A 24570-nucleotide genomic window follows, 5' to 3' on the forward strand; every position below is an offset into this window, starting at 1 on the left:
CTTTAATGAATTTTTTGTGTGGGGGAGTTTGTCTGAGGGTATACCATGCAGAGCCCTCAGGGGCTGGAAGTTTTAAAACGGCAATTAATACGACTTCAGCAGATGTCTATAATACGGACTTATCCAATTCAAAATGCTGATTTTTTCTGTGTTAAAGAACACTGGTTCTGGGAGGAAGAAGAGGACCAGCAAGACGGAAGGAAAAAGAACAAATGTAATTACCACCACAGGCACCCACCCAAAGATGAAGGCCGTCATTTTGTTTGCACTTTAAGCATATATACTGAAAAATGTAAGTTAATTATTTCATGACAGGAGCAAATTAAGCACCAAATAATTCCTTAGTAAACTCTCGTAATAAAGAAGGTGGTGGTGACACAAATTTTAATCCCAGCACTTGGGGGCAGGGGGAGGCAGAGGGCAGGTGGATCTCTATGAGTTTGAGGTCAGCTAGTCTACAGAGTAAGTTCTAAGATAGCGGGGCCCACACTGTGAAGCCCTGTCACCAAAACAAACAAACAAAAAAACAAAACAAATAACAACAAAAAAAACCTCATCCCTCTATGGGAATGGTTCCCCACCCCTTAATGAAACAGAGTTGCATTAGCTTCTGGCTATCCCTCAGTTCTCTACACATTCAAAGGTGATGCTGAACAGACTCCCATCTCACCCTTCCAAGTGCTGTGTCAAAAGGTATGTGCATCAAAAACCCTGCTGTGTTGGTAATGCTCGAGGCCAGATGGTCTACGAGTGAGTTCCAGAAAAAAACAAAAAAAATACAAAAAACAAAAAACAAAAAACAAGCCATGTGAAGATGGAAATTACAGAGAGATATCTGTCTGGATACTGTATGGTATTGTGTTGTCTTTGAATTGTTTGACTGCTGAGGAAGGAGTAACGGTTGCTAAAGACATCTGATTATAAATGCTGCTGGATTAATCCAACCTATATATTTGAAAATATCCCTGACTCTCAAAATTTACGTCAAAGGATAATGTTTACTATGGGAAAGAGGTTCTGCTTTTTATTTCCACAGAAAATGAGAGCTGTGGATTCATTCTGGTTAAGAATATAAGGTTTGACAGAGGAAGAACCCCTAAAATCTCCAATGGGAATGGATGGCCCAGATTGATCCCAACATTTCAGAGCACCTCTGTTGTGGGTTTCTTCTGATTTCTGCATCCAGACCAGTTTCAAGGCTGCTGCCAGAGATGATCAAGCCTCACAGAATATTCCAGTCAGGACTTGACCATAATCCATCCTCAATTTTCTTTGGGTCCCCACAAGATACCAGCACAACCAAATATGCAGGAAGTAGCATAGAAAACTTCATCCACATCCCCCCCCCCCCAAAAAATGAATTATGGATGTTGTCTTTGTTTTGAGTGTTGATTACAAACTGTTAGGATAATAGGAAAAAGCTAAACATAGGAGATTAGATTCCAAGTTCTTATTTTGCAAAGAAAAAATGGGAAATAAATGTGGGATGATCCCTCTTGCAAACTATAAAGATTGTCACTCATATTGGCTTAATAAAATGCTGATTGACCAGTAGCCAGGCAGGAAGTATAGGTGGGGATACCAGACTAAGCGAATTCTGAGAAGAGGGAAAGACAGTCAGTCACCAGCCAAGATGAAGAGGACCAAGATGAGAAGGCCTTCCTGAGAAAAGGTACCAAGCCATGTGGCTAAACATAAGACAAGAATCTATGGGTTAAGTTATAAGAGCCAGTTCATTAATAAGCCTGAGCTAACAGGCCCAAACAATTTATAATTAATATCAGCCTCTGTGTGTTTATTTTGGGACTCAATGGCTGTGAGACAGGGCAGGACAGAAATGTTCTGTCTACAACACCACACTTTTACATGGTGCTGGGGATCAAACCCTGGGTTTATGCATGCTGGGCAAGCACTCTACTAACTGAGTTATATTCCTAGCCCTGTAAATGCCATTTTGTGAATGCCCTGACATTTTCTCCTGGACACAAACATCTTTCCTTGTTAATTCCATCAAGTTGGTGCTTTGGAGAAAAGTTAGGCCAAAACAATTTTATAACCATATTGATAAAAATCACTGGCTTTGAGATATACTCTTTAATCGTTCCTCAGTTGTAACCCATCATTGCTCCTTCATAACTGATGGAGTGCTTGTCAGAGGTACAATGAAACAGGACTTCTTCTCAATGCTTATACCTTTGTACCTATGCTTTTAAGCAATGCTATCGACAGGTTTAATAATACTCATTCTATATACAGTAAGAGAATGAAATCACTATAGGTTAGCATTTTGCTAACAAGATACATTTTTTTTGAACTGTCAAAAGATTCAAACACAGAAACTAGTCTATATACCTACCACCCAACTCAAGCATTAGTCTTACTATATTTTTTCACCTAGCCTAAACTACATTTATTTAGTACTTCTACTTCAAATAGATTTTCAGAAGGTTAAAAAATATTCTTTAATTGATTCTTTTCAATAATCATCAATTTAATTTTAAAAACTTTCATCCATTGGGGCTGGAGAGATGGCTCAGTGGTTAAGAGCATTGGATTGCTCTTCCAGAGATCCTGAGTTCAATTCCCAGCAACCACGTGGTGGCTCACAGCCATCTGTAATGAGATCTGGCGCCCTCTGCTGGAGTGCGGGCATACATGGAGGCAGAATGTTGTATACAAAATAAATCTTTTAAAAATAAAATAAAAACTTTCATCACCTTATTGCTTGTTACATCTACTCAAGATATAAAATCTTAAAATTTCTCTAATTAAATAAGTCTACTTACAAATGAAGACACAGTAAACATGACACTAACAGAAACAGCATCACCATCTTAGCAAGTTCAGAGTCAGAATGGCAAAAAAGCACTTAGCTTATATCTTTATACATTACTGTCTGTCAAATTATACACGCACTAGCTGTTTCCAACGCCATCACCATCTGGAGACCGGGTATAAGTAATCTTGAACTCAATAGTCAGTACAAGTTGCATAGCTCTACGGTAGAAACTTGATGGCTAAAAGCAGAGACAAAGCTAAATTAGTTTATGGCCACACATTTCTGTCAGTTACTCTGACTGCCCTTAACTGTGGTTGGCAGACTTCCTCTATGAACAGCTGAACACTTCAGACATGCAATAGTAGCATACTGAACAAACACATCTCCAAGCCATTGTCTGCTCAGGCTCCTATCTTCCCAGCACTAAGAGGGTTGTGTAACTTGAGATGTGTTTACAACTACCTTGTCATCCTTCCCATGTTCTTCTCACCATCTATGACTCATCAGATTGATTCTATGTGGGTGTTTCTTTTGTGGGGGTTCAAAAAAAATGCAATTGTTATAGGTCAAAATAATTACTTCTGAATAAATTTTTCTTGTATCACAAAGTTGAAGAAAATAAAATGCTGGATATAATTCACCCTTCAAATCCAATTTCCTTCAACCCAATGTGCCCTTATTCAGCTAAATAAACTTTAAATATTAGTATTTTAATGTAACATTTTTATTTCTACTTTTTTAAATAACTCTTTGAGATCATAAGTATAATTACATTTCCTCCACCCTTTCCCTTCCTCCAACACCCTCACATATACCTCTCCTTTATCTGTTTCAAATTCATGGCTTCTTCTTTTAATAATTTGTAAATACATATATATTCCTGTAGATACAAATATATCCTACATATAAGCTGCTCGGTCTGTTTGTTACCTGTGTGTATCTTTTCAGGGATGACTACTGGTGTTGGTGTACTTCAACCTGGGGATGATTTTTTTTCTTCCCTTCCTCAGAAACATCTTAGTTTCCTATAGTTTTTGTGTGTGTGTGTGTGTGTGTGTGTGTGTGTGTGTGTGTGTGTAGTGTGTAGAGTTGAGGCCTCCCTGGCCCTTCCCCCAATTATTTTTTATTTCTGTCTATGTGTAGGTGCCCAAGGAGGACAGAAGAAGGTCAGATGCCCTGGTACTAGAGTTACAGGAAGTGTGAGCACTGTATAGACCCATCTCTATAGACCCATAACAACTATTTTTGCTGCTTTGGTTTTTTTTTTGTTTTGTTTTGTTTTTGTTTTTGGAGACAGGGTCTTGTTTCCCCTGGTTAGTCTTGTATACTCAATATATAGCTGATATTGGCCTTAACCTTGTGGCAATCCTCTGCCTCGGCCCCTGCCAAGCATTGACTACAGGTATGCACCACTATGGCTCCAGTTTTAAATCCTGCTTTCCGTAACTCTGTGGGTAAGAGGTGTATGGCTGGGACACTCCTCTATCTCTCCCACTGGCGCTGCAGCTGTTGACTAGCTCTCTTTCTTCAGGCTGAAGGTTATTCCATTTGCTAATTATTCTGCCATGTTCCCATACTATGAATCTAGGACCACACATTGATTACAGGTGGAAGCCTCACAAAACTTATGCAGATTTACATAGTCTTGACCAGTAGAAATTTCCAACAAAATACAGTAACTTCAAATGATGTTATTTTCCATGTGTTTTCCAAATAAGACCTTAATCTCAAACAGTTTTTCATGCCCCAATTACTATCATTACCACCAAAAACAATCTCATAAAGAAAGGAGTGCAAGTACTCTGTTTATGTGTACATTATCTACCCCACTCCTTGCTGGAGATAGAGCCCAGGTCATGCATTACACACAGCAAGCAAGAACTCCACCACTGAGCCACCTCTCCATTTCATGAATGCATTTCCATACGGCTGATAGAGACAAAAGCTACAGCACCTGCCTTGGTAAAATGTAAAGTCAAGCTTAGAAAGACCAACTGGTGTTCTTTGATTTCACCCTTTGTATTTCATGCATCCGAAATACTTTCACACATGGAAAGAACACAATGTGATTTTTATTTTACTAATGAAAACTAACACAAAACTAAATATAGAAAATTTATTTTACTCATTCTACAAATATAATACTATCCTGCAATGTACTTTGGAAACAAGTTATATACAATTCATTCATTTTACCTAATTAATTATTTTGGTGAGAAGGGGTCTTTACTATGTAGCCCTGGCTGGCCTCGAACTCATTTTTGTAGACCATTTCAAACCCTGCAAGGATCTTCCAGCTGCAGGCATGCACTACTGTGCCCAATTTTTGTCTTCTTAACTTAAAGAAGTAATTCCCATGGTAGGGAGGACAATGCTCTATAGCAAATAAATTCCAGCACAAGTGAATACGCTAATGAGCTACAATTTAGAAGCTGGGTTTTACCTTCATAGAGAGCTCCATTTTGTTCTTCTTCTACTGCTTTCAGGAAGAGTTCTCGAGCCTGTGAAATAAAAAGGTTTTTTAAAAAAAGCTTCGAAAATCTGTATGGTAGGTAGACGAACCAGGTATGATGGCACAAGACCTCAATCCGGCACTCGAGAGGCAGAGGCAGTAGGGTCATCCATACGTGTGGGACAGTGTAGGTTTCATGAAACCCTATACAAAAACTAAATAATAAATAATAGGAAGTAAATTTATAGTAGAAAGACAACATTTTCAAATGATGCTACAGAATTGTACATCTCGAAAGCAAAATAATGGATTTTGACCTAAGCCTCTCAGTTTACATAAAAATAACTCAAAATGGATTATCAACTCAAAAGCAAAACCAAAAAAAAAAAAAAAAGAAGAAAGAAAGTAAAGAAAAAAAAAACCCTTGAGGGAAAATGAAAATCTTGGGGACACAGGTGGCTCTTACTGTGTGAGTGACACAGAAAACACACATTCCACCTGGTAAAGACTCACGCTCTGGGCACCCCTGCTGGGATTGTGATGGCAGGGTGAGGACAGCCCCCATGGGCGAGGAAGACAGTGACAGGGGTCAGGCGAGCGGCCAGCACGTACAGTACTTCCAGTGTGAACAGCTACGAACTCTCCAGATTAAGGTAATGATTGATATAACATGACAACATGTTCAGTTTAAAATGTAACAAAACACACAACTAGAGCTCCCAAAAACCAAGTGCCCAGGTGCCAAGTGAGATGCAGCAAGGCACACAGGAGGCTCAGGCAGGGAGAGCATGGTAAGCTCTAGGCCACTGTGACCTACACAGAGAGTTCCAGGCCACCTGGACTACAGGGTGAGAACCTGTCTCAAGACAAAATCAAAACAAACAAAAAAGCCAGCAAACAAACATCCTTAGAAAAGGCTAGAGCATTTGAAAATTTCCACCTCCACCTTTAGGACTATTGCTGTAAATTCCAGACATCCATTTTTTCAGACACTAGGTGAATCTTAAGAGGCAATAAATAAACAACAAACTTACATGAAAATGTTAGGTGATAGGAAAATAAGCCGGTATTAATTACTGTGATAAGATGTCCGACTGAAGCAACTTAGAAAAGAAAAAGTTTATTTGGGTTCACGGTTCCAGAGGCATGGAGTCCATGGCGGGATGGAGTGAAGGCATGCTTCAAGAACAGGAAACTGAGCGCTCAGCTCTTTAAACAGCGAGCATGAAGCAGAGAGCAAACTTGAAATGGCCTGAGTCTTTCAACTCTCGAAGCCTAGCTCTAGCGACATACTTCTTCCAACAGTGTCAGCAGGGACCGGGCACTCAAAACACCCAAAACTATGGGGGACGTTTCTCATTACAGTATTAACACCACCCCAAACAGAAGCAGTGCAGGACAGGTAAGGGGGAACATTAGTAAAAATGTCTCCACATCAGAAAAACGTCATTTTACTTTACAAACACAAGTCTCTATCACCAGAACTGATAAAGAGGAATTATTAGATCATTTTAACACTTACCGTTTCTTCCTTTGCCAGTTCCTGCCTTCCTTTGGTGTCTGCAGCTGCTTTCAGTATGGAGCCTCTTCCTGCTCTGCAAGGCCGAGTTTCTAAATTACTAGAACCTACGCCTGGGGCAAGTTCAAACATCCACTGAGCTCTGAACATCTGGAGCTGTGCCTGTAATAAAGGGTATTTGAAGAAACATCAAGAGAAGATAGTGAGACTCTGGAGTGATTTAATAATATGCCCAGCATTTATTTCAATGTACTTTCTTGAAATTCTAAGGTCAGAAAAATCAATCTCTCTCTCTCTCTAACCAAATACTTGATAATCATACCTTAAAAAAGTTTTCTGCTTAAAACTTTAAAGAATGTATATCAGCTGAAAGTAAGTCTATCTATACAATAGAAAGCCTGAAAGTACTGGAGAATAAGCCCTGGCGTGGGGGCTGAACTTCTGTGAATGACGCACATTCAGTAGATATTACAAAGCTAAGAAGTTCTATAGCTCAGCCCAAAGTTCTTCTCTTTAATAAACATTCTATACGCCAAAAGGAAATCCTTCTAAACACAGGTCATTTCAATATAAAACACGCACAAAGTCAAACCCCTTATGTGGTTGATTGATTTTAAAAGAGAAATTGTTACCCCAACTTCTAAAACCAGCCATGTTTTCACCCCATCTGGGTACTGCCTCAGCAGGGTGCCTTCAGGCTCCCCACTTGATGACCTGGCTCCCCGTGAGGGCAGTTTATCCTCAGAACCCCACAAGACCAGCTCAGGAAGTCCATTAAGACTGCACTAGAGCTGGGCTTCTTCCTCTTATCTCCATTTCCCTCCTCCCTCCCAAGGCACTGACTCTTAAGAGTCCTGAAGAGCAATTTCCACTTCTCTGTTTTCTTCCCAAGGATCTCAATCCAGAATCATGTATGTTATTTGTGAGTAACTTTTAGAAAATGTGTCATAGATGTTCTAAGAATGTTCTGTACAGGGCTTTGGTTCCCATACTCTTCTAACATGTTACAGTCATGTCTGGCCTGCAGACCTACATTCATTATTTACTAAATGACATGTACCAAATAGATAAGTAATATTAAGTTTAGAATTCTAATAATTAATTTAACTACAGTAATTTTAAGTTGAGTGTAATAAACAATATTTATCTCATCCTTGGAAATGGCTATAGTGTATTTCATATCATGTTTCCACCATGCCTTAGAACGAGTAATGGCTATTTAGGTCATGTGACACTTTTCTATATAAGTAACACTACGATAAACATCTTTTAACATGTATATTTACTCATTTTTCCCGCTATTTCCTTAGATTTAATTTCCTGGAGACTTGCTGTATCAAAAGGGAAGGCTACTTTTAGTTTTGACACACATTGCTTGTGTACCTATAAGAAAAATAATGGCCGCTTATAATCCCAAGTGTATTGTGCAAGTGGTTTCACAGTCCAGACAGAAATGGACATCATTCAATAATCCAGTTAAATTATTAATGAGGCATATTATCTCTTCAAATATTTAATAGCCATTCATATTTTTCCATTAACTGTCCGTTCACCTTTCTGTCTTGTGTTCCTCTGATTTATGCACAAAATCTATATACTGAGGATTCTAAACCTTTGTTCACACGGCAAGCAGTTGTCCAAGCTAGTTCCTTCGACTTTATATGCCTTTTGTTATGCACAGGCTTGGAACTTCTAAGTGAACAAACATCAATCTTGTTATTTAAGGTTACAAGTTTTGAGTCATGCTTACGTACTACTGAATACTTTAAACCTACATTCTGGGGACCAAAGCAATAGTTCAGTAGGTAAAAGCACTTACTGCCATGCCTACTGACCCAAGTTCTATCCCTAAGACCCATGCGGTAGAAGAAAAGAAATGACTCCCACAAATTGTCCTCTGACCTCCACATGGGCGTACACGTGCACACATGCACACGCAAATAAATAAAAGTAATAAAAAAAATTTTAAATTACATACTGAACTCCAAAGCTTCAGTTATTGATATCTATTTTTAAAGAAAAAGTATGATTTATGTATGCTATAAAGAATATGAAAGTCTAAGCCAGGCAATGGTAGTGCATGTGAGGTTATTCTGGTCTACAGAGGAAGTTTCAGGATAGCCAAGACTAAATCTCAAAAAACAAACAAAAAAGAATATGAAAGTCCAGCTAAACTCCATGCAAAGAGCTGACAGATGCTCCCAATGGGACTAGTTTCTACACAAGGGACAGGCGTTCCATACGGAACTGGAGACACGTGCCTGCAGGTCTCTCTCCGCAGGGCTCTCATTTTCATCATCACCAACGCTGACGGCATCAGAATGACAATCTTCCTCCGCTTCTGCCTGAGAACACACCAGAACAACATCAGAAATTGTCAACTAGTACGACGCCCTTGAGTTTGTGAAACACACTCTGACAGAGGCTGAACAGAACATTTAGGACCCTGCTGTTTATTCCAAAGGAGAATTAGCCTGAGAAACATATTCTCTACTACACCACAGGAGTGTGTTATTATCACCATAAATCTTAAAATCTTTTCCCAAAACTGTAGTATCAATTCCACTCATGCAAAAGTCATTTTGAGCCAGGTGGTGGCGGCATACACTTTTAATCCCAGCACTTGAGAGGCAGAAACAGGTGGAACTCTTGTGAGTTTGAGGCCAGCCTGGTCTACAGAGTGAGTTCCAGTACAGCCAGGGATATACAGGGAAACCCTGTCTACAAACAAATAAGTCATTCTGAGTCTAGAATTTGCTATCTGTAAATGTTTCTTTGGCCTCTTATTTTCTATAAACTGTGCCTGGATCTAGAAGAGGAAATGGAATAAAGTCTGGTGAGTCGCTGCTCTCTGAAGACCACCTCACAGGTGACGTATTTTCCAGCAGGGCCCAGGTGTCCTGAAATGCAGCCAATAAATCCTTTCAGCGGTGTTCCAAACACAATTATTTCAATCTAACTAAAAGCAAAACATTTTTCAGAACAATTTTGTGTTCATAAAGTTCAGCAAGTTAGGGAGACTATGATGTCTCGTGCCAATGAAATACAATTGCTTCTCTCCAGAAATCTACTTTGGTAAGTTTAAATGATGCTAATGAAAGAAAATTTGGACTTTAATTTTTGTAATACCGTAGAATCAACCACTAGGCTTTAGTTTGGGAGCTGAAGACAATTCTGCAGTTAAAAGCATTCTGCACTTCCAGATGAGCCAGTTCCGTTTTCAGCACCCACATGGTGGCATACATCCAGGGGATCCACCTCAACCTGGCATGCTATCACATGCCTTTAATCTCCACAAAGAAAGAGGCAGGCAAATCTCCTTGAGGTAGAGGCCAGCCTGGTCTACAGTGAGTGTAGGCCAGAGAAAGAGTATACGGTGAGACCTTGTCTGAAGGAAGGAAGGAAAGCAGGGAGGGAAGGAAGCCCTTCTCCTTTTCCTTTTTTTTTTTCTCAGTGCTAAGAAATTGAGTCCAGAGCCTTGTACATGGTAAACAAGTACTCTACCATTGAGCCACTTCCACTTAGTTATACCCCAACCATATCAACCTCTTCTATTTTATCTATTATAAACCCAATCTTTTACACTGGAGTGACTTCAAGTGGAATAAAGGTGAATTGAATTACAGTATGCAGCTTTGGGCTTAAAACATGTTTCAGTTTATAATTTCCATTGTATCCTTTTTGTTTCAGTAAAACAAATAACTAAAATAACCCCACTTCCCAGGACAAGGAAGCACTGCCTCAGCGCAGCCTGTTAGCTAATAACTTACCAGCAAGGGGAACTTGCTCAACACTCAGTGTGATTGGTCCTACACAGAAATGTGGCAACGAGGGAAAGAACCCTGAAAGTTAGCTAAGAATAAGAACAAAACCAATTTTCCTGCCTCGAGTATGTATACACACATGCACAAGGTGACATGTACAATTTCATACACATATGTACCTGCACACACAGGGAACCATGGATCTCTGAACAGAGCAACCAGACAGACTTGCACCACACACAGCGCAACATAAACAAGCTCTGCTCATCCCTTATCTCGGGCAACCAGATTCCAAGCAGAGGGCCAATAACACTTGACTAGCTGGTACACAGTGAAACGCTTGCTGCTCTATAAAGGTTACATCAGTGAAGACGTAAATGAAGAAGCATCAGCTCTAAGTCTGGAGCCTGGGTTTGGATAAAAAGGCTTAGAACCTCCAAAAGGCATGGTCCCTTAGGTTGGCACTCCTGGACATTGAAGGTACCTGTAGAATCTGACCTAGCGGGAGTGCTTGAGTCATGGGGGATAAATCCTTGAAACACACTGTGGGGCCCCTTTCTTTTCTGTGTCCCGACTCCCGAGGTGAACATTTCGTTCATGTGTTCCTGCCATGATGTGCTGTTTCATTAGAAACTCAAAGCACTTGGATCCAGAGTTGATCCTCCAGAACCTTGGGCCAAAATGAATTCTTTATAAATGATCTCAAGAATTCTGTTGCAATAAGAAACTGATCTACTAGGAAATACATGCGGGACTCTGAAATGCATAAATCCCGCCCCCCCCCCCCAGAAGCATACTTCTCTTTTTTAAGAGTCGACTTATCACTGCAAACCCTCAGCCAGCTAATAAGAGAAGACAGAGTCCAACGGAGTATCCTTTTAGTCGGGCAGCCTTCTAGCTCTTACCTGGCAGTCAGACTAAGCTAACTCCATCTGAAGAGCTTCCCTCGCTCACGCCAGTTGGCGCTGCTTACTCTGGACCTGGACTACCATTTTCCTCACTTAGCTGCTCCTACTTATGGTCAAAAGTCAGATAAAAGTTCATCTTAGCAGCTTTTCCCAATTACCTTTTTGTTTCCCAATTACCTTTTTGTTACCTTAATTTTGGATTGAAAGTATTTGTTCCCTTCGGTGGACTGTTCCTGATTAAAAATAAATCGTTTCAGCCAATTCACTCAAGGAACGACAATCACTTGAGTGTTCCAGTCAGTCTATACCTTTCGCTCTTAATTCGTTCAGCCCTAGCCGGAGATTAGTTTCTTAGTCATTGCAGACTACACATTCCACAGTCCCGTGAGACCTGAGCTGTCAGACAGGGAGCAGCTTAGCACAGTCGCTCCATCTGCACACAGGGAAGCGGCTTAGGCCCTCGCTACCACGAAATTAGATCGCAGTCCTCCAAGTCTGCCAGGTCTGCCGGCCAATATCATCATCCTAGCCGGGCCACTGAAGCCTCGGGGGCGTGCGTGCGTCCTAAACTCGGGGCTCCCGAAGACGCAGAGATCGTCTGTGGGCCTGGCAGCCAGAACAGGAGCAATCAACAAGTGTCTCCGCTTTCCAGAGCCACCTCCCTGGCGCAGAGGCCAGGACCGCGCACCTCAGCCCCCACTCCCTGCTCTGCCGGTCTTGGGGCGCCGAAGCCGGCTTTTCCTCCGCTGGCCGTCAAAGCTTACCCTCACCTGGGGCCGCCTTCCCGCCCCGACGGCCCAGCCCGAGCTGCCCGCCCCCCGCGGTTACCATGCTGGCGGGCGACCGGCCCAATCGAGGGGCTCCCCGCGCCCGGCTCCCAGAGGGGTGGCGGCTGCCTGGTGTCTACTCCTGTCCGTCTGCTGCAGCGGGGCTTAGCAGAGTTCTCGGTCGGAGAAGCGCACCAAGCAGCGGCAGTAACTGCGGGCCCGGCGTACGGCAGCCATCTTCGCGGGACAGGGGGCCGGGGATAGGCGCGCTGCGGCGGCCGGGGACTCGAGCTGCGGAGGGGTCGCCGGTCGCCAGCGGAGGCCGAGCACCGAGCGAGGAAACGAGCGTCGGCCCGACACGAGCGATCTGGACGCAGCGCCGGAGCTGCCTGCTCTGCTGCGGAAACTGCGCCGCCGCGCCGCGCATGCGCACGGCCGCCGCCGACTGCCGGGTTAGCAGCCGCCCGTGGCGGGCAAGGCTGAGGGGCCTACTGTGTGCAGCCCTCCGCGTGGCCGGGCAGCCCCGCCTCACTCAACCCGTCTGGTTTTGGTCTTGAGGACACCCCAGGCAGGAGGGAGCAGACGATAGCTCCAGATGTTTAAACCTGAATTTGGAGTTGAGTCCCTGAGGCGATCCTAATCGGACGCTAGGGAACTGTAGTTTAGGCGGCCTGGGACACTGGGGGCCCCCGTCGGAATGCGAAGAGACGTAACAGTCATTGCACCCCACAGACTCAGGACCGAAGATAACAGACGCTCGTGCGCGCAGCCGGAGAGTGGGAACAGCCAACGCTAAGCAGGTCGAACTACAGATCCCACAATACCACGGAGGAAGGACGTGCCTTTCCTAGGCCCGAAACCCGATTCCTGAAGGGGGGGAATGACGCAACGAGGCACGTCGGGATTTGTAGTCGGCTGTACCACGTTGAGCCGGAACTTAACACTCACCCACCCCCAGCCCTGTGCCACTTCTTAAAGCCCAAACATCCGATTCCACGTCAATAGGAGGCACTTGGATTGCACGTTTTAGAACTTTTTCACCTACAGACATATGCTAGCAAAACTTACGGGCTTCGTAGCCTTGCACAGACATTTAGACAACATTTATTGAGTTTCTGTAAGGTGTCAGGACCTAACCACCAGGACTCTACATTCATCCGACTTCACAGAATTTAAAATTTTATTGTGCTACTTTATTCTGGAGCTCATGAGTGAAGTACGTCTTCGGCAGAGAAATGGAGGTAAAAGGGAAGGGGTACAGCTTGATTACAGTAAGAAATTGCAAATCCTATGTGTGTTGTTCTTTTAGTTTGTCATCCACCGAGTCCAGTTAGTGTTTGTTGCCTGCTGGAATATTGCCCGATCTTGTTGACTTGATTTTGTACAAATAATCATAACTGCAGTGGGTTAATGACAACTATCATGTCATGTCCAGAAAGAAGCATTTTCGAGCACTCCTCCCGATCCCAAGGGTTCTCACATTCTCTCCACTCCATCTTTAATGTTCCTGGAGCTGGGGAATGGATATAGACGTCCCGTTTAGTGCCGGGCACTGTCACTTATTCTCCCCAGGTTTTTGGTTTGGGTTTTTGGTTTTTCGAGAAAGGGTTTCTCTGTGGTGTATCGCTGACCATCCTGGAGCACTGTAGTTCAGGCTGGCCTCAAACTCAGAGATCCGCCTGCCTCTGCCTCCAGAGTGCTGGGATTAAAAGCATGTACCACCGTTTTGTAAATGTGGAATCCACCTCTATGTGGAGACTGCCCTTGTCTCCTGCATTAAGAATTAATCTAGTGGAATAGGTCAGACACTTGGCTAAGGGAACACCCCAAGATGGGTTCATAAGATAATGTAATTTTCCTTTCCAGAATTTCCATCTCCGTACATTCTCTGGAAGACAGCGTAACGTGTTCACCTGGGTCAGTCTGTTCAGGTCTGCCTGAACACTTTTCCCCCCTTCTTTTTCTTTAAGATTGTAGCCAGAACCTAAGCATGCTTTTCAACTCTCTAAGGCTTTGAGGTTCCTTGCTCCTTCTCCAGAGTCACCCTTCCTGTCATATGACTGCAGACACCATGCATACCTGCTGGTCTGCTCTGTTCTCTTCCTCCTGTTGGTTCAGGGTTTATAGCTTGCCAACCCTAGGCTTTTCCTTTCTTCTTGTATTCATTTTTAAGTTCTTTTATTAATGACTCTGCTTTTAGGACTCAGCCAACCATGATAAGCTTAACAGAAACAGGCCACCCAAAGGAAGTTCTTAACTTCCAACCATTACCACCAGCCAGTGTAGGGCCCAGCCATGATAAGCTTTATAGAGGCCTGAGTCTCAGTAGTTTTCCTGGAGGCAATACCTGGTTGCAGGAAGGACCACATTAACTGAGATTACCCAGGCACCACCCAAGAACAGACTGTCCAAAGGAAATTCCTGATGTTCCAACTGTTGTAGGTAGGATCACTGCCAGCACACTCACCAGGACACCCCTAGACAAATGTCAGCCAATCAGGGGTCCTGAACCTTAAAAATCCCTCACCCCCACCTTTACTACTATAAAAACCCAACTCTAACTGAGCTCAGGGCTCTCCAATTATTCCAATATGTTGGTCACACGGAGAGACCGGGTTTACAAACTTGTATAAAATAAAGACTCTTTGCTTTTATGTACGGGACTTGGTTTCCTTGTTGGTTTTTGGGGAACTTCATGGATCTGGGCATAACACTGCTCAGACTTCCCAAGATTTCTTTCCTGCTTTCTAATTCCTTTTTTAATCTTTGTTTTTTCAGACAGGATTTCTCTGTAACAACCCTGGCTATTCTGGAACTCACTCTGTAGACCAGGCTGGCTTTGAACTCACAGAGTTTTGCTTGTTTCTGCCTCCAGAGTGCTGGAATTAAAGGCATATGCCACCATACATGGCTAATTCCCTTTTAAAAAATATTTTCCTTACTTTTTTGTATGTTTATGTATGTGTGTGTGCGTAAGTTTATGTGCACCACATGTGTGAGGGACAGGTGAGTGGTGAACCATTTCACATAGATTCTGGGGACCTAAATCCGGGCCTCTACAAAAGCAGTAAGTGCTCTTAATAGCCAAACTGTCTCTCCAGCTCCCTGCTTTCCAGCAAAGGAAAGGATGATGACCCTCTACCTCAGACAGAATCCCTTTAACCAGTTATGAGTCTGCATTAACTGCTGCCCACCGCAGAAGACACTTCCCTGACTAGGTAAGGTTGAGAGCAGTGCTGGTCTCTGGGTATAAACAGATACTTAAAAGGCAGTTTCACAGCATGTCCACTTCGTAAACCAACAGTCATGGGTCTCCTCCATAGAACCTAGAACCTCCTGAGCCGTGGACTTTTGACAAGTCTTATTGTAACAAGTGTGAATTCCTTCCTGTGGAGCAGGTCTCAGAGCCAATCAGAAAGCAGTTGATTTTACCTATGCCACTGTTGCTGCAGTGGACACATCTTGCCTAAATCCTATGTTTTATAAAGGTCCTTTCTTGTGGATGTTTTTATTTGTATACTAAGTTAGACATCTATTAAAACTACCTTTCTATTCAATGGAGACCAAAAATTCAATAGTTCTCTTTGTTTTTAAGGAGACTCTAAAATTTAGGTCTTCCAAGAAAATTTTTTCTCCTAATTATCTTTTTAAAATAGGTTTTAAATGAAAAAAGGGGGGGATTATAACAAAAGAGATTGGAATTTTTTAAAGATCAGTTTTCAAAAGAAAAATAATTTGAAATAGTTTCAGAACTAGTTGGTTTCATTGAAAAGTGTTGAATGGTCAATGTAGGCTGACCAACTAACACAGATGTTTTCTGCTTTCCTAACAAGTTAATGAAATAGTAAAGCTTAATAAAATAAATATTTGTGAAGAGAAATTGCGTACCTGCTTTATTGAAGCGCTGTTTGCTTCGTAGTGAGAGAGCCTGTTTTATTAACGCAGTTATAACTCACAGCTGTTGTTCGATTTTTGTTGGGCTATCCTGGAGCCCTCACCACAGGTTTTTATGATCTCAACATGTATCTACAGGGTTATCATTTCCCAAGGGCCAGAATTCCTAATCCAAGCTAGTTAGTAACCCAGTGGGCCTCTGCCAAAGTAGATCGAGATAGTTCCCGTATTTGCAAGGTAGACTAGCTTGGTCCATTAAATTATACTAAAACTCAATCATTTTAGTTACTTTTAAAATTGCCTTTTATGACACCATATGACTAATTAGGCTCTTTGTCTTACATTCACTGATGATGATTTGTGATTTTCCACTTGCCGCGTGGGTTGGCTGTCATAGAGGTAAGCAAAGAGGTAGATAAAAATGTTGGCAGAAGCCTACAGGAACTTGACTCTCTTGTAGATTTCTTCAACAGAAACAGAAGCAGTAAGTGCTTGCAGCTTTGGTAAATTCAGGGGTGGGGATTCAGAAGTTAGTAATGAAATTGTTATGGTGATGAGCTGGGGATTATTTTATTTTTAAGACAAGCTCTGGTGTAGCCTGAGTTGGCTTTGAACGCTTGATCTTTCTGCTTCCACCATCTCAGTGTCAAGGTCAAGCCCAAACAGAGAGAGTTAAACACACAAAAAGATCAACGGTGGAAAAAGGCTACTGTGGCAAAATAGTGTTGTTTAGAACCGTGTGGGTCTCCAGACTAGCAGCATCTACCCCAGGAACTTCTGGTGTGAGGCCTAGCAATTTGTTTTTACTAGCTTTTTAAGGGTACCTCTGTGGAACAATGAACTCCAAGGGCAGGGAGAGAGGGGGTCGTTTGGAGCTTTCAAAGTGCTTCAGAGTCATCCCTTAAGATGATTTCAGATAACGTCCACAGTATTATTTATTTATTTATTTATTTTCGGATTTTTGAGACAGGGTCTCTTTATATCGTCCCGGCTATCCTGGAACACACTATGTAGACCAAACTGACCTAGAATTCACATAGACCTGCCTGCCTTTATTCCCCAGTGCATGTAAATACTGTTTTCCCATGGTCTCCGGTGACACCTGTGAAAGGGTCGTAGCCCCCTCCTACCCGCAAGAGTCACAACTCCCAGGGTGCAGAACTGCAAATAGTGTTAGATTTCCTACAGCTGCGTGGGAAGGAGAGCAAGCGCAGATTGCAACTGGATGGTTTCCCACGTGGAAAGGTATACACCCGATCATTCAAACTTAAGTTAAAACAATGCCGAAAGCGGTTTTCTACGGTGGTTAAATACAGACACCAAAATTCGTTGTGAGTATACAATTTAATCGCAAGCAGGAAAATGTTTTCAGCAGGGTTTCCCTTCTTTGAGTGTACCGGTTCAGCCTGCCTGGCAGGTGGTGGGTCTGCAGCTCCTAGGTGGGCTCAGCGCTGCCCTCTGCCGAGCGTCCGGAAGATAGTGGCGGTGCAGGGCTGCGCGGGGCCAGCGAGGGGAGCTGCAGGGCAGCTTTTCCAGGGAAAGCGGCCGGTCGTCCCCCACTAGAAGCCACTCTCTGTCTTTTGTTTGTTTTGCTACCGGAGGCCGCGGAGCGGCGGGTGCCTGCTGGATGCCACGCGCTGCCGGGTGTGGATTTGCCGGGCTCGCCCGCTCGGATCCCACTACCCTTGCCTGCCGGGCCGCTCGAGTGCACGCGCCGCCAGGCTGCAATCGCCGCCAGTAAGTGGGGCTGGGGCTGGAGGGCTGCGCCGCGACCTGTCGCTGGGTGTTGGGCGGTACCGGCTGACCCGAGCGAACTCACAGCCTGGAAGGCTACGGACTGCGGCTTTCTCCGTGGACCTCCGTCCTTTGGATCTCGTCTCTGCCGTGAAAACTCCCGACCCCGGGGCTCTTGATGGGTGTGTTTACCTTTCAGTCTGAAGAAGCTGAGCATCCTAGCCGACTTGAAACCCCTCGCGGGTGGGGGGATCCGGGTGGGGATGCGGGTGGGTCGGTGCTGATGACTTGGGCTTACCATTTCCCTAACTAGGCCCGTGGCAGCCGCACAGGGGTCTAAACAAGAACACTCAACACTTACTCGCAACCATTTTCCCCCAGATTTCTTTCTACTCTGATTTCTTTCCTACTACTCCAGCCAGACGTTTGGAGGAAGATATTGAAAGGGTTTTTTGGGTTTTTTTTTTTTTTCAGAGCAACCATTTATTTTGTGGTGTTAACCTTTTAAAAGTTTGACACTAGCATTTATGGCTCGTACAGGGGGTAAAATTAATACGTCTTTCTGCAGAGGAGGGTATTCGCTTCCACTTCTTACTAAAGAGTAGCTTTTGCTAAGCTGAGGACAGTTTACACTGGATTTTGCACACCGGACTAGATCTCTGAGCTATTGACAGTTTTGTTTTATGAATGTGGCCCCATTGCTCTTTGTAGTAAGAGGAGTTTAATAACAGTTTTCATTGCACCCATTTCCTGGTGAGTCGGGGCTTCGGGGTGTGTCCCAGGAATGCATGGTGCCCTTGCATCATACAAATCTAAAAGAGCTTTAAATTAGTGTAGTCAGCATATAAATTACTTGAGAAATCTGTGTACTGACTGTATGCATGACTGTTCCAGGAGTTAATGTATGTATAAATATGCAAATCTGAAATAGTTTCTGAGCAAAAAAGCACTACAATCTGGTAGATTCTTTAAGGCCTTCCTAAGGGCCTAGGATTATAGAACACTGGGAAGTCACAGCAGAACTCAGGACAGTGCTGGGAGTTTTTGGTTTTTCTAGACAGGGTTTCTCTGTGTAGCCCTGGCTGTCCTAGAACTCGCTTTGTAGACCAGGCTGGCCTCGAACTCACAGAGATCCTCCTGCCTCTGCCTCCTGAGTGCTGGGATTAGAGATCTGCCTGCCTCTGCCTCCTGAGTGCTGGGATTAGAGATCCTCCTGCCTCTGCCTCCCTGTTTTCAAATGGCATCCTGGGTCAGCCTCTGCCTCAGAGGTGCAACCTTACAGTAGCCCCAAACACTTTCTGCTCTTCCCTTTCTACTTTGCCTTATCCCTTTCTTCGGTCACACTGGTGAGTGGGAGGGAAGAGGGCAGCCTCAATTCTCAGTGAGACCAACCAGTTTCTGATAATGGAGGAGTATGCTGTAGGGTCCATGGAGCCCGCCTGAGTAGGCAGACTCCTGCCATGCTTGCCAAGGGAACTGAGCGTTTATATCAGTGACAAAGAAACCGTCTCTCTTACTGAAGTTTCTTCCCTGTTACAGTGTGAGGAGCTAGCTGGGCATCTGGAGTTCTGCTGACTAGATGTTCAACCCCACGAAAGCCCTTTTCACAGCTGCACTGTTCTCTTTCCCCCTCTTGCTTTTTAAGGTCCCAGTAACACTGAGGATTGTTTCGACTTCCAAGCACTTGAACTATCTTTAACCATCTCCCCATCATCCTTGGTGTCAGTGAGTCATCAAGACCTTTGAAATGTGTTTCATATAGATCCTTCTCTACAGCTAATCTAATGCTGCCCTTCCCTTCCTGCAGCTTGGGACACTGGAATCACCTCCTGGCTAGCGCCCCACACCTGTTCGTAAGCCCAGGGAGTGAATGAGTGAGAAGCTTCCTTCTGTTCTCTTCGTCATTCAGTTGCCCTCGTCTAAGTTTTTCACATGACGACTTTGTTATAGCTCTCCTGGCCTAGCAGCCTTTAGCTATCTCTGCCGTCTCTTATCTTAGTTCTGCGCTAGCCCATCTGATATTGCAGGGCCTTTCATCGTGGACCTCATCCTTCATATCTAAACTCTCTGTTTCTGTTGTCTTACTGTGGGGGCCAGACTCCGTCAGCCAAGGGCCACTATCATGTCATTCTCTATAACCACACTCACTCAGGCAAATATCACCCATCCCTGGGGGAGGACACCGTTTTGAGCCTTTGTAAATATGCTCGTGTGTGTGTGCAGGTGCATGTATGTGTAGATGTGTGTGGCCAGAGGTCAACACTGAGGGTCTCACTGGTTCAGGTAGATGACGAGCGGTACACCTCTGTGCCTGGTTTTGCTTTATGTGTGGTGCTGGGGATCGAACTCGGGTCTTCACGCTTGCACAGCCAGCCCCTCATCAACTCCCCAGTCCCGTGAGTCCTATTTTTTTTTTAATTACTCATTTCTCCTCCTTTTCTTTACTTTGTTCACTCGCCTGTCATTATATTGCTATCTAGTTAGTTTGGTTTAGTTTTTTAGTCTTTGAGACGTAGAACCTTATTTTATGCACGGCAGTCTGTCCTTGTGGTTTTAAAGTCAGGAAAAATTACGGTTGGGCTTGATTTATTTTTCAGTCACATGGCTTTGTTGGATTCTTCCAGCATTACTCTTCTCTTCAAGGCAGTTGTAATGTGAAGACAGTCTACAGTGCCTACTCAGTAATGGCTGCCCAAGCTCTGCTTATCCCTTCACAGTGCCTGGCAGGGTCCTAAACAAACATTTGGTAGATTTGTAGTAGACATTTCATAGTCGAGCCTAGAGGAGGACCACGCTAACCTTGCAGTGAATCTTACCCCTACTGAAAATGCTGGAGATTACATTATTCCTGGCTACAGCTCTGCTTCTGGGATCTGTTGCTATTTTTCCTCTGAACCTTGCCAGGAATATTTCTGCCTTTAAAAAGAAAAAATCAGCAACCTCTTCTACTTCATTTTGTGGGATCTTGTCAAGTTAAAAAATATACCTATCCGATGTATTTATCTGTTTGTGGAAGATGTATGATTATATATATTTATCTATTTATATATTTTTGTTTGTTTTGATTTTTGAGACAGAGGCTGTGGTAGTTTGAATGGAAATGGACCCCCATAGACTCATAGGGAGTGGCACTCTTGGGAGGTGTGGCCTTGTTGGAGTAGGTGTGGTCTTGTTGGAGGAAGTGTGTCGCTGGCTTTGAGGTTTCAGAAACTCAAACCAGGCTCAGTGTCCCGCTCTCTTCCTATTGCCCGCCAATTCAGATGTAGAACTCTCAGCTACCTCTACAGCACATCTGCCCACATGCTGCCATGCTTCCCACCATGACTAAACCTCTGAACTGTAAGCCAGCCCCAATTAAGTGTTTTCCTTTATAAGAGCTGCCATGGTCATGGTGTCTCTTCACAGCAATAGAAACCCTAACTAAGACACAGTGTTCTTCTGTAGTCCAGGGAGCCCTCAGCCTCCCAAGTGTTGGGATTGAAAGTGTGAGCCATCACCCTAGCTTTAACTATGTGTGCTTAGGCTAGACTACTTACCGGGTGGTTTCTGGTCACACTTCTGGGTACGGTGACCATTGTAGTTTCCCCTCTGTTGCTGCGATAGAACACATTGACCAAAAGCAGCTTAGGGGAGGGGGATTTATTCTCCCTTTCGGCTTGCAGTCAGTCCATCATTGAAAGGAGTCAGGTGGGAACTTGAAGCAGAAACCATGGAGGAACACCGTTTGTTGACTGGCTCACAGTTCATACTTGCCGAGCTTTCTAATGCAGCCCAGGACCACCGGCTCAGGATATGGTGCCACCCAAAGTGGGCAGGGCCCTCCCTTATCAAAAGTCAAGACAGTCCCCCCGGATCAGTCTAGGCAGTCCTTCAATTGATGCTCCCTTCTCAGGTGGCTCTAGGCTGTGTCAGATTGACTAGGACAGTGACCTTTCCGTACAAGCTGATGTGTAGACTGAGAAGCAGTTTCTCACTTAACCGTTCATTCTTCATTAGCATTCTTTGAAGGCCATGCCAGTGTTTTACAATTAAATTAAATTTATTTACTAATTTACTTATTTTGGGGGTAGGGTCTCCTTGTGTAGTTCTGGAACTTGCTATTTAGCCACCATATTAGTAGCACTTTATCCTGAGACTAGCCTTGAGCTCACAGAGATCTACCAGTTTCTGCCTTCTGAGTACTGAAATTAAAGGCATGCGGCACCACTACACCTGGCTCCATGACATTCTTGAGTGCTGACATTTCAGATATAAGGTGCCACACCTGGCCTGGGCATGCCGTCCTGTGACACGAGTGTCAGACTCTGGCTGGAGCTCAGTGTTTATAGATAATGTGGTTGACTAAGTGTGTGCAGAGGTGTGTGCTGAATGATACACATGTTATTCTGAGGTCGTAGTTACTTATGTTAGGATTTACCTTTGGACTACAACGCTAACTTCCTTGTCGAAGTACACATTCTGGCCAGGTATGGTGGCTCCCGTCTGTAATACCAGCCCTCAAGGAGCTGAGGCATGGAGATTTCTGTGCTTGAGATCAACCTAGACTACACAGTGAGCTTTAGGCCAGGCTGGGCTCTAGAGTGAGATCCTGTCTCTGACAAAACTCCAACAACTTATTTTGTAAAATGACTTTGGTGAAGCAACCAGTTTCTAGGGCAAATTGCATTAAAATCCCGGGGAAGTATTGTGGGAAGAAGAAATTGAAGCTGCCTGTACTTGAAGCCCAGGAAGTAAAAGAAGCAGGTCAGACTGCACCGGAGATGATAACTTCAATGCTGTGGCACTCTGCTTCTCTCTGCTCAGCCTGAGCTACCTGCCAGTGATAGGATCGGAGCCCTGTGGAACAGTTCGTGGAAATGTTCAGCCCAAGCTGAACCCTTATGTACTTAATTTCCCCATGAAGCTACTGAAGTGTCTTTCGTACCCTTTGAGAGGTGGACTCTTCACAGGAAGGGTAACTCACGAGCTCACTGCGCAGACCGCACATTCCGTGCAGATCTGTGAAATCAGGTGAGGGTTCAGGATTAGAAAAGAATTCGCAAGCCTTTTACAGAGGTGTGCAGGAGCATTTGATGCACCTTTCGTAGATGAAAGGCTGTTCACTTTCACGCCTTAAAAGTGTGCCACTCTGAAGATGGCAAAGGTTTGATAGGGAGTCTCTGACCTCTCCTGCAAAGTCGTGGTACTAGATAGTCCTCAAGTTTATGTACAGAAAGACTTTCAAGTTTTCTTGTATTAATCCCAGAGGTGCCAGAAGAAGACCACCAACTCAAATCATCATACCACATTAATTAAAGCAAGCTTTTCTATTTCTCTACATGGGCTGCCTCCCCCAAGACAGGGTTCAAGAGATCGGCATTGGATATGGGCAAAAGAAGGATTTTTATAGCTCATATTTTAAAATATTTAATACTTTAAATAGCTTTTCAGCTTCTTTTCCTCAGTTTTTAAGATGGAATGGGCACAGTAGTGCTTTATATTTCATTTGATTCTTTCCCTTAATGGTAGAGGACTTCTGTTGCCACTGCAGTCTAGTGATGGCCGAGGGTATGTGAGAAGCACACATTTAAAACATGGTGGTTTTATTTTTATTTTATCTTATTTATATTTATTTAAGACAGTCTCATCCTTTAGCCTGTGCTGGCCCTGGAACTTGTCATGTTGTCTAGGCTGGCCTCAAGCTCCTAGTGAACCACTTGCCTCTGCCTCTCAAGTACTGGGGTTACTATACCCAGCAGAAACATATTTTTCTTGAGTGAAGATTATTATAAGTAGTTTTGTAATGTAATGTTTATAGGCATAGCATAACACAGGATAAAGTGCTACTAATATGGTGGCCATAGAGACCACATTAAAATGTAATGCTCACAAGCAGGAGAGATGGCTCAGCAGTTAAGGACACTGGTCCCTTGAGCAGAGGGCCCAGGTTTGATTCCCAGCACCCACATGGTGGTTCACAATTATCTATAACTAAAGTCCTGGGGGACCTAATGTACGCTTCTGACCTTCCTGGGCAGCAGGCACACACCTGGGATATATGCATACATACAGGTAAAACACTCATCCACATGAAGTAAATAAATCTAAAACTTAAAAAGTAATAAAAATGTTATTCTTCAGAACTAAGTTGTAGGGTTACAATATCCAGTTACTTACTTGACCATACCGTCTCTAACCAAAACAACAAAATTCTGATGTTTCAAATGTGAAACTTTTTTAAACTATTTTTAGTTTGTGTACATTGGTGTTTTGCCTGCATGAATGTCTGTATGAGGGTGTCCAATCCCCTGCAATCAGAGTTACAGACAGTTGTTAACTGCCACATGGGTGCTGGGAATTGAATCCAGGTCTTTCGGAAGAACAGTCAGTGCTAAAACCACTGAGCTATCTCTCCTCTCTAGCCCCCAAATGTGAAACTTTTTAAGGTCCAACATAACATTCACAGTTGAACTTGTGCAGCATACTACACCTGTTCTGTGCACTACATGCTACAGTACAGTTCGCGGGCCAGGAAAGGAGCTGGAAACATACACACACACACACAGAGGGAGAGAGAGAGACAGAGAGAGACAGAGACTGAGAGAGACAGAGATGGGGGAGGGAGGGAGGGAGGGAGACAGGTCGTCCTTGAAACAGGAATGCCCCCTTTATTGTGTTCCAGGGGAGCTTATATAGGGGTCCTTAACTGATAGCCATGCCCCAGACAAACCCACCAGAAACCACTCCCCTGCCATCAAGAACTCCTGAGGGTCT

General features: G+C 43.8%; 2 protein-coding genes across 6 annotated transcripts in view; one reads left to right on the forward strand and one right to left on the reverse strand.

The window, feature by feature from the left end:
* The window catches only part of Fbxo9 (F-box protein 9), a 30554-nt gene extending 17554 nt beyond the window's left edge, over nucleotides 1–13000 (reverse strand). Inside the window, 6 exon segments of the mRNA XM_042054728.1 lie at nucleotides 2917–3017; nucleotides 5059–5117; nucleotides 5223–5280; nucleotides 6754–6912; nucleotides 9012–9095; nucleotides 12251–13000. Of these exon segments, the coding sequence (XP_041910662.1) occupies nucleotides 2917–3017; nucleotides 5059–5117; nucleotides 5223–5280; nucleotides 6754–6912; nucleotides 9012–9095; nucleotides 12251–12253 (464 nt within the window). The 5' untranslated portion in view covers nucleotides 12254–13000.
* Nucleotides 12680–24570, forward strand: part of Cilk1 (ciliogenesis associated kinase 1) — a 64449-nt gene continuing 52558 nt past the window's right edge. For 2 of the 5 annotated variants that reach the window (XM_038321794.1, XM_038321793.1), the window contains exon 1: nucleotides 12680–13430. The gene's annotated coding sequence lies outside the window, so the exon portion shown is untranslated. Of the gene's footprint in view, nucleotides 13431–15196; nucleotides 15408–17668; nucleotides 17821–24570 lie in introns of those variants that run through there. The other 3 variants (XM_038321797.1, XM_038321798.1, XM_038321795.1) reach the window with 3 other exon arrangements.

Source organism: Arvicola amphibius, chromosome 3 (assembly GCF_903992535.2).
Source record: "Arvicola amphibius chromosome 3, mArvAmp1.2, whole genome shotgun sequence".
In the NCBI taxonomy this organism is placed as follows: Eukaryota; Metazoa; Chordata; class Mammalia; order Rodentia; family Cricetidae; genus Arvicola; species Arvicola amphibius.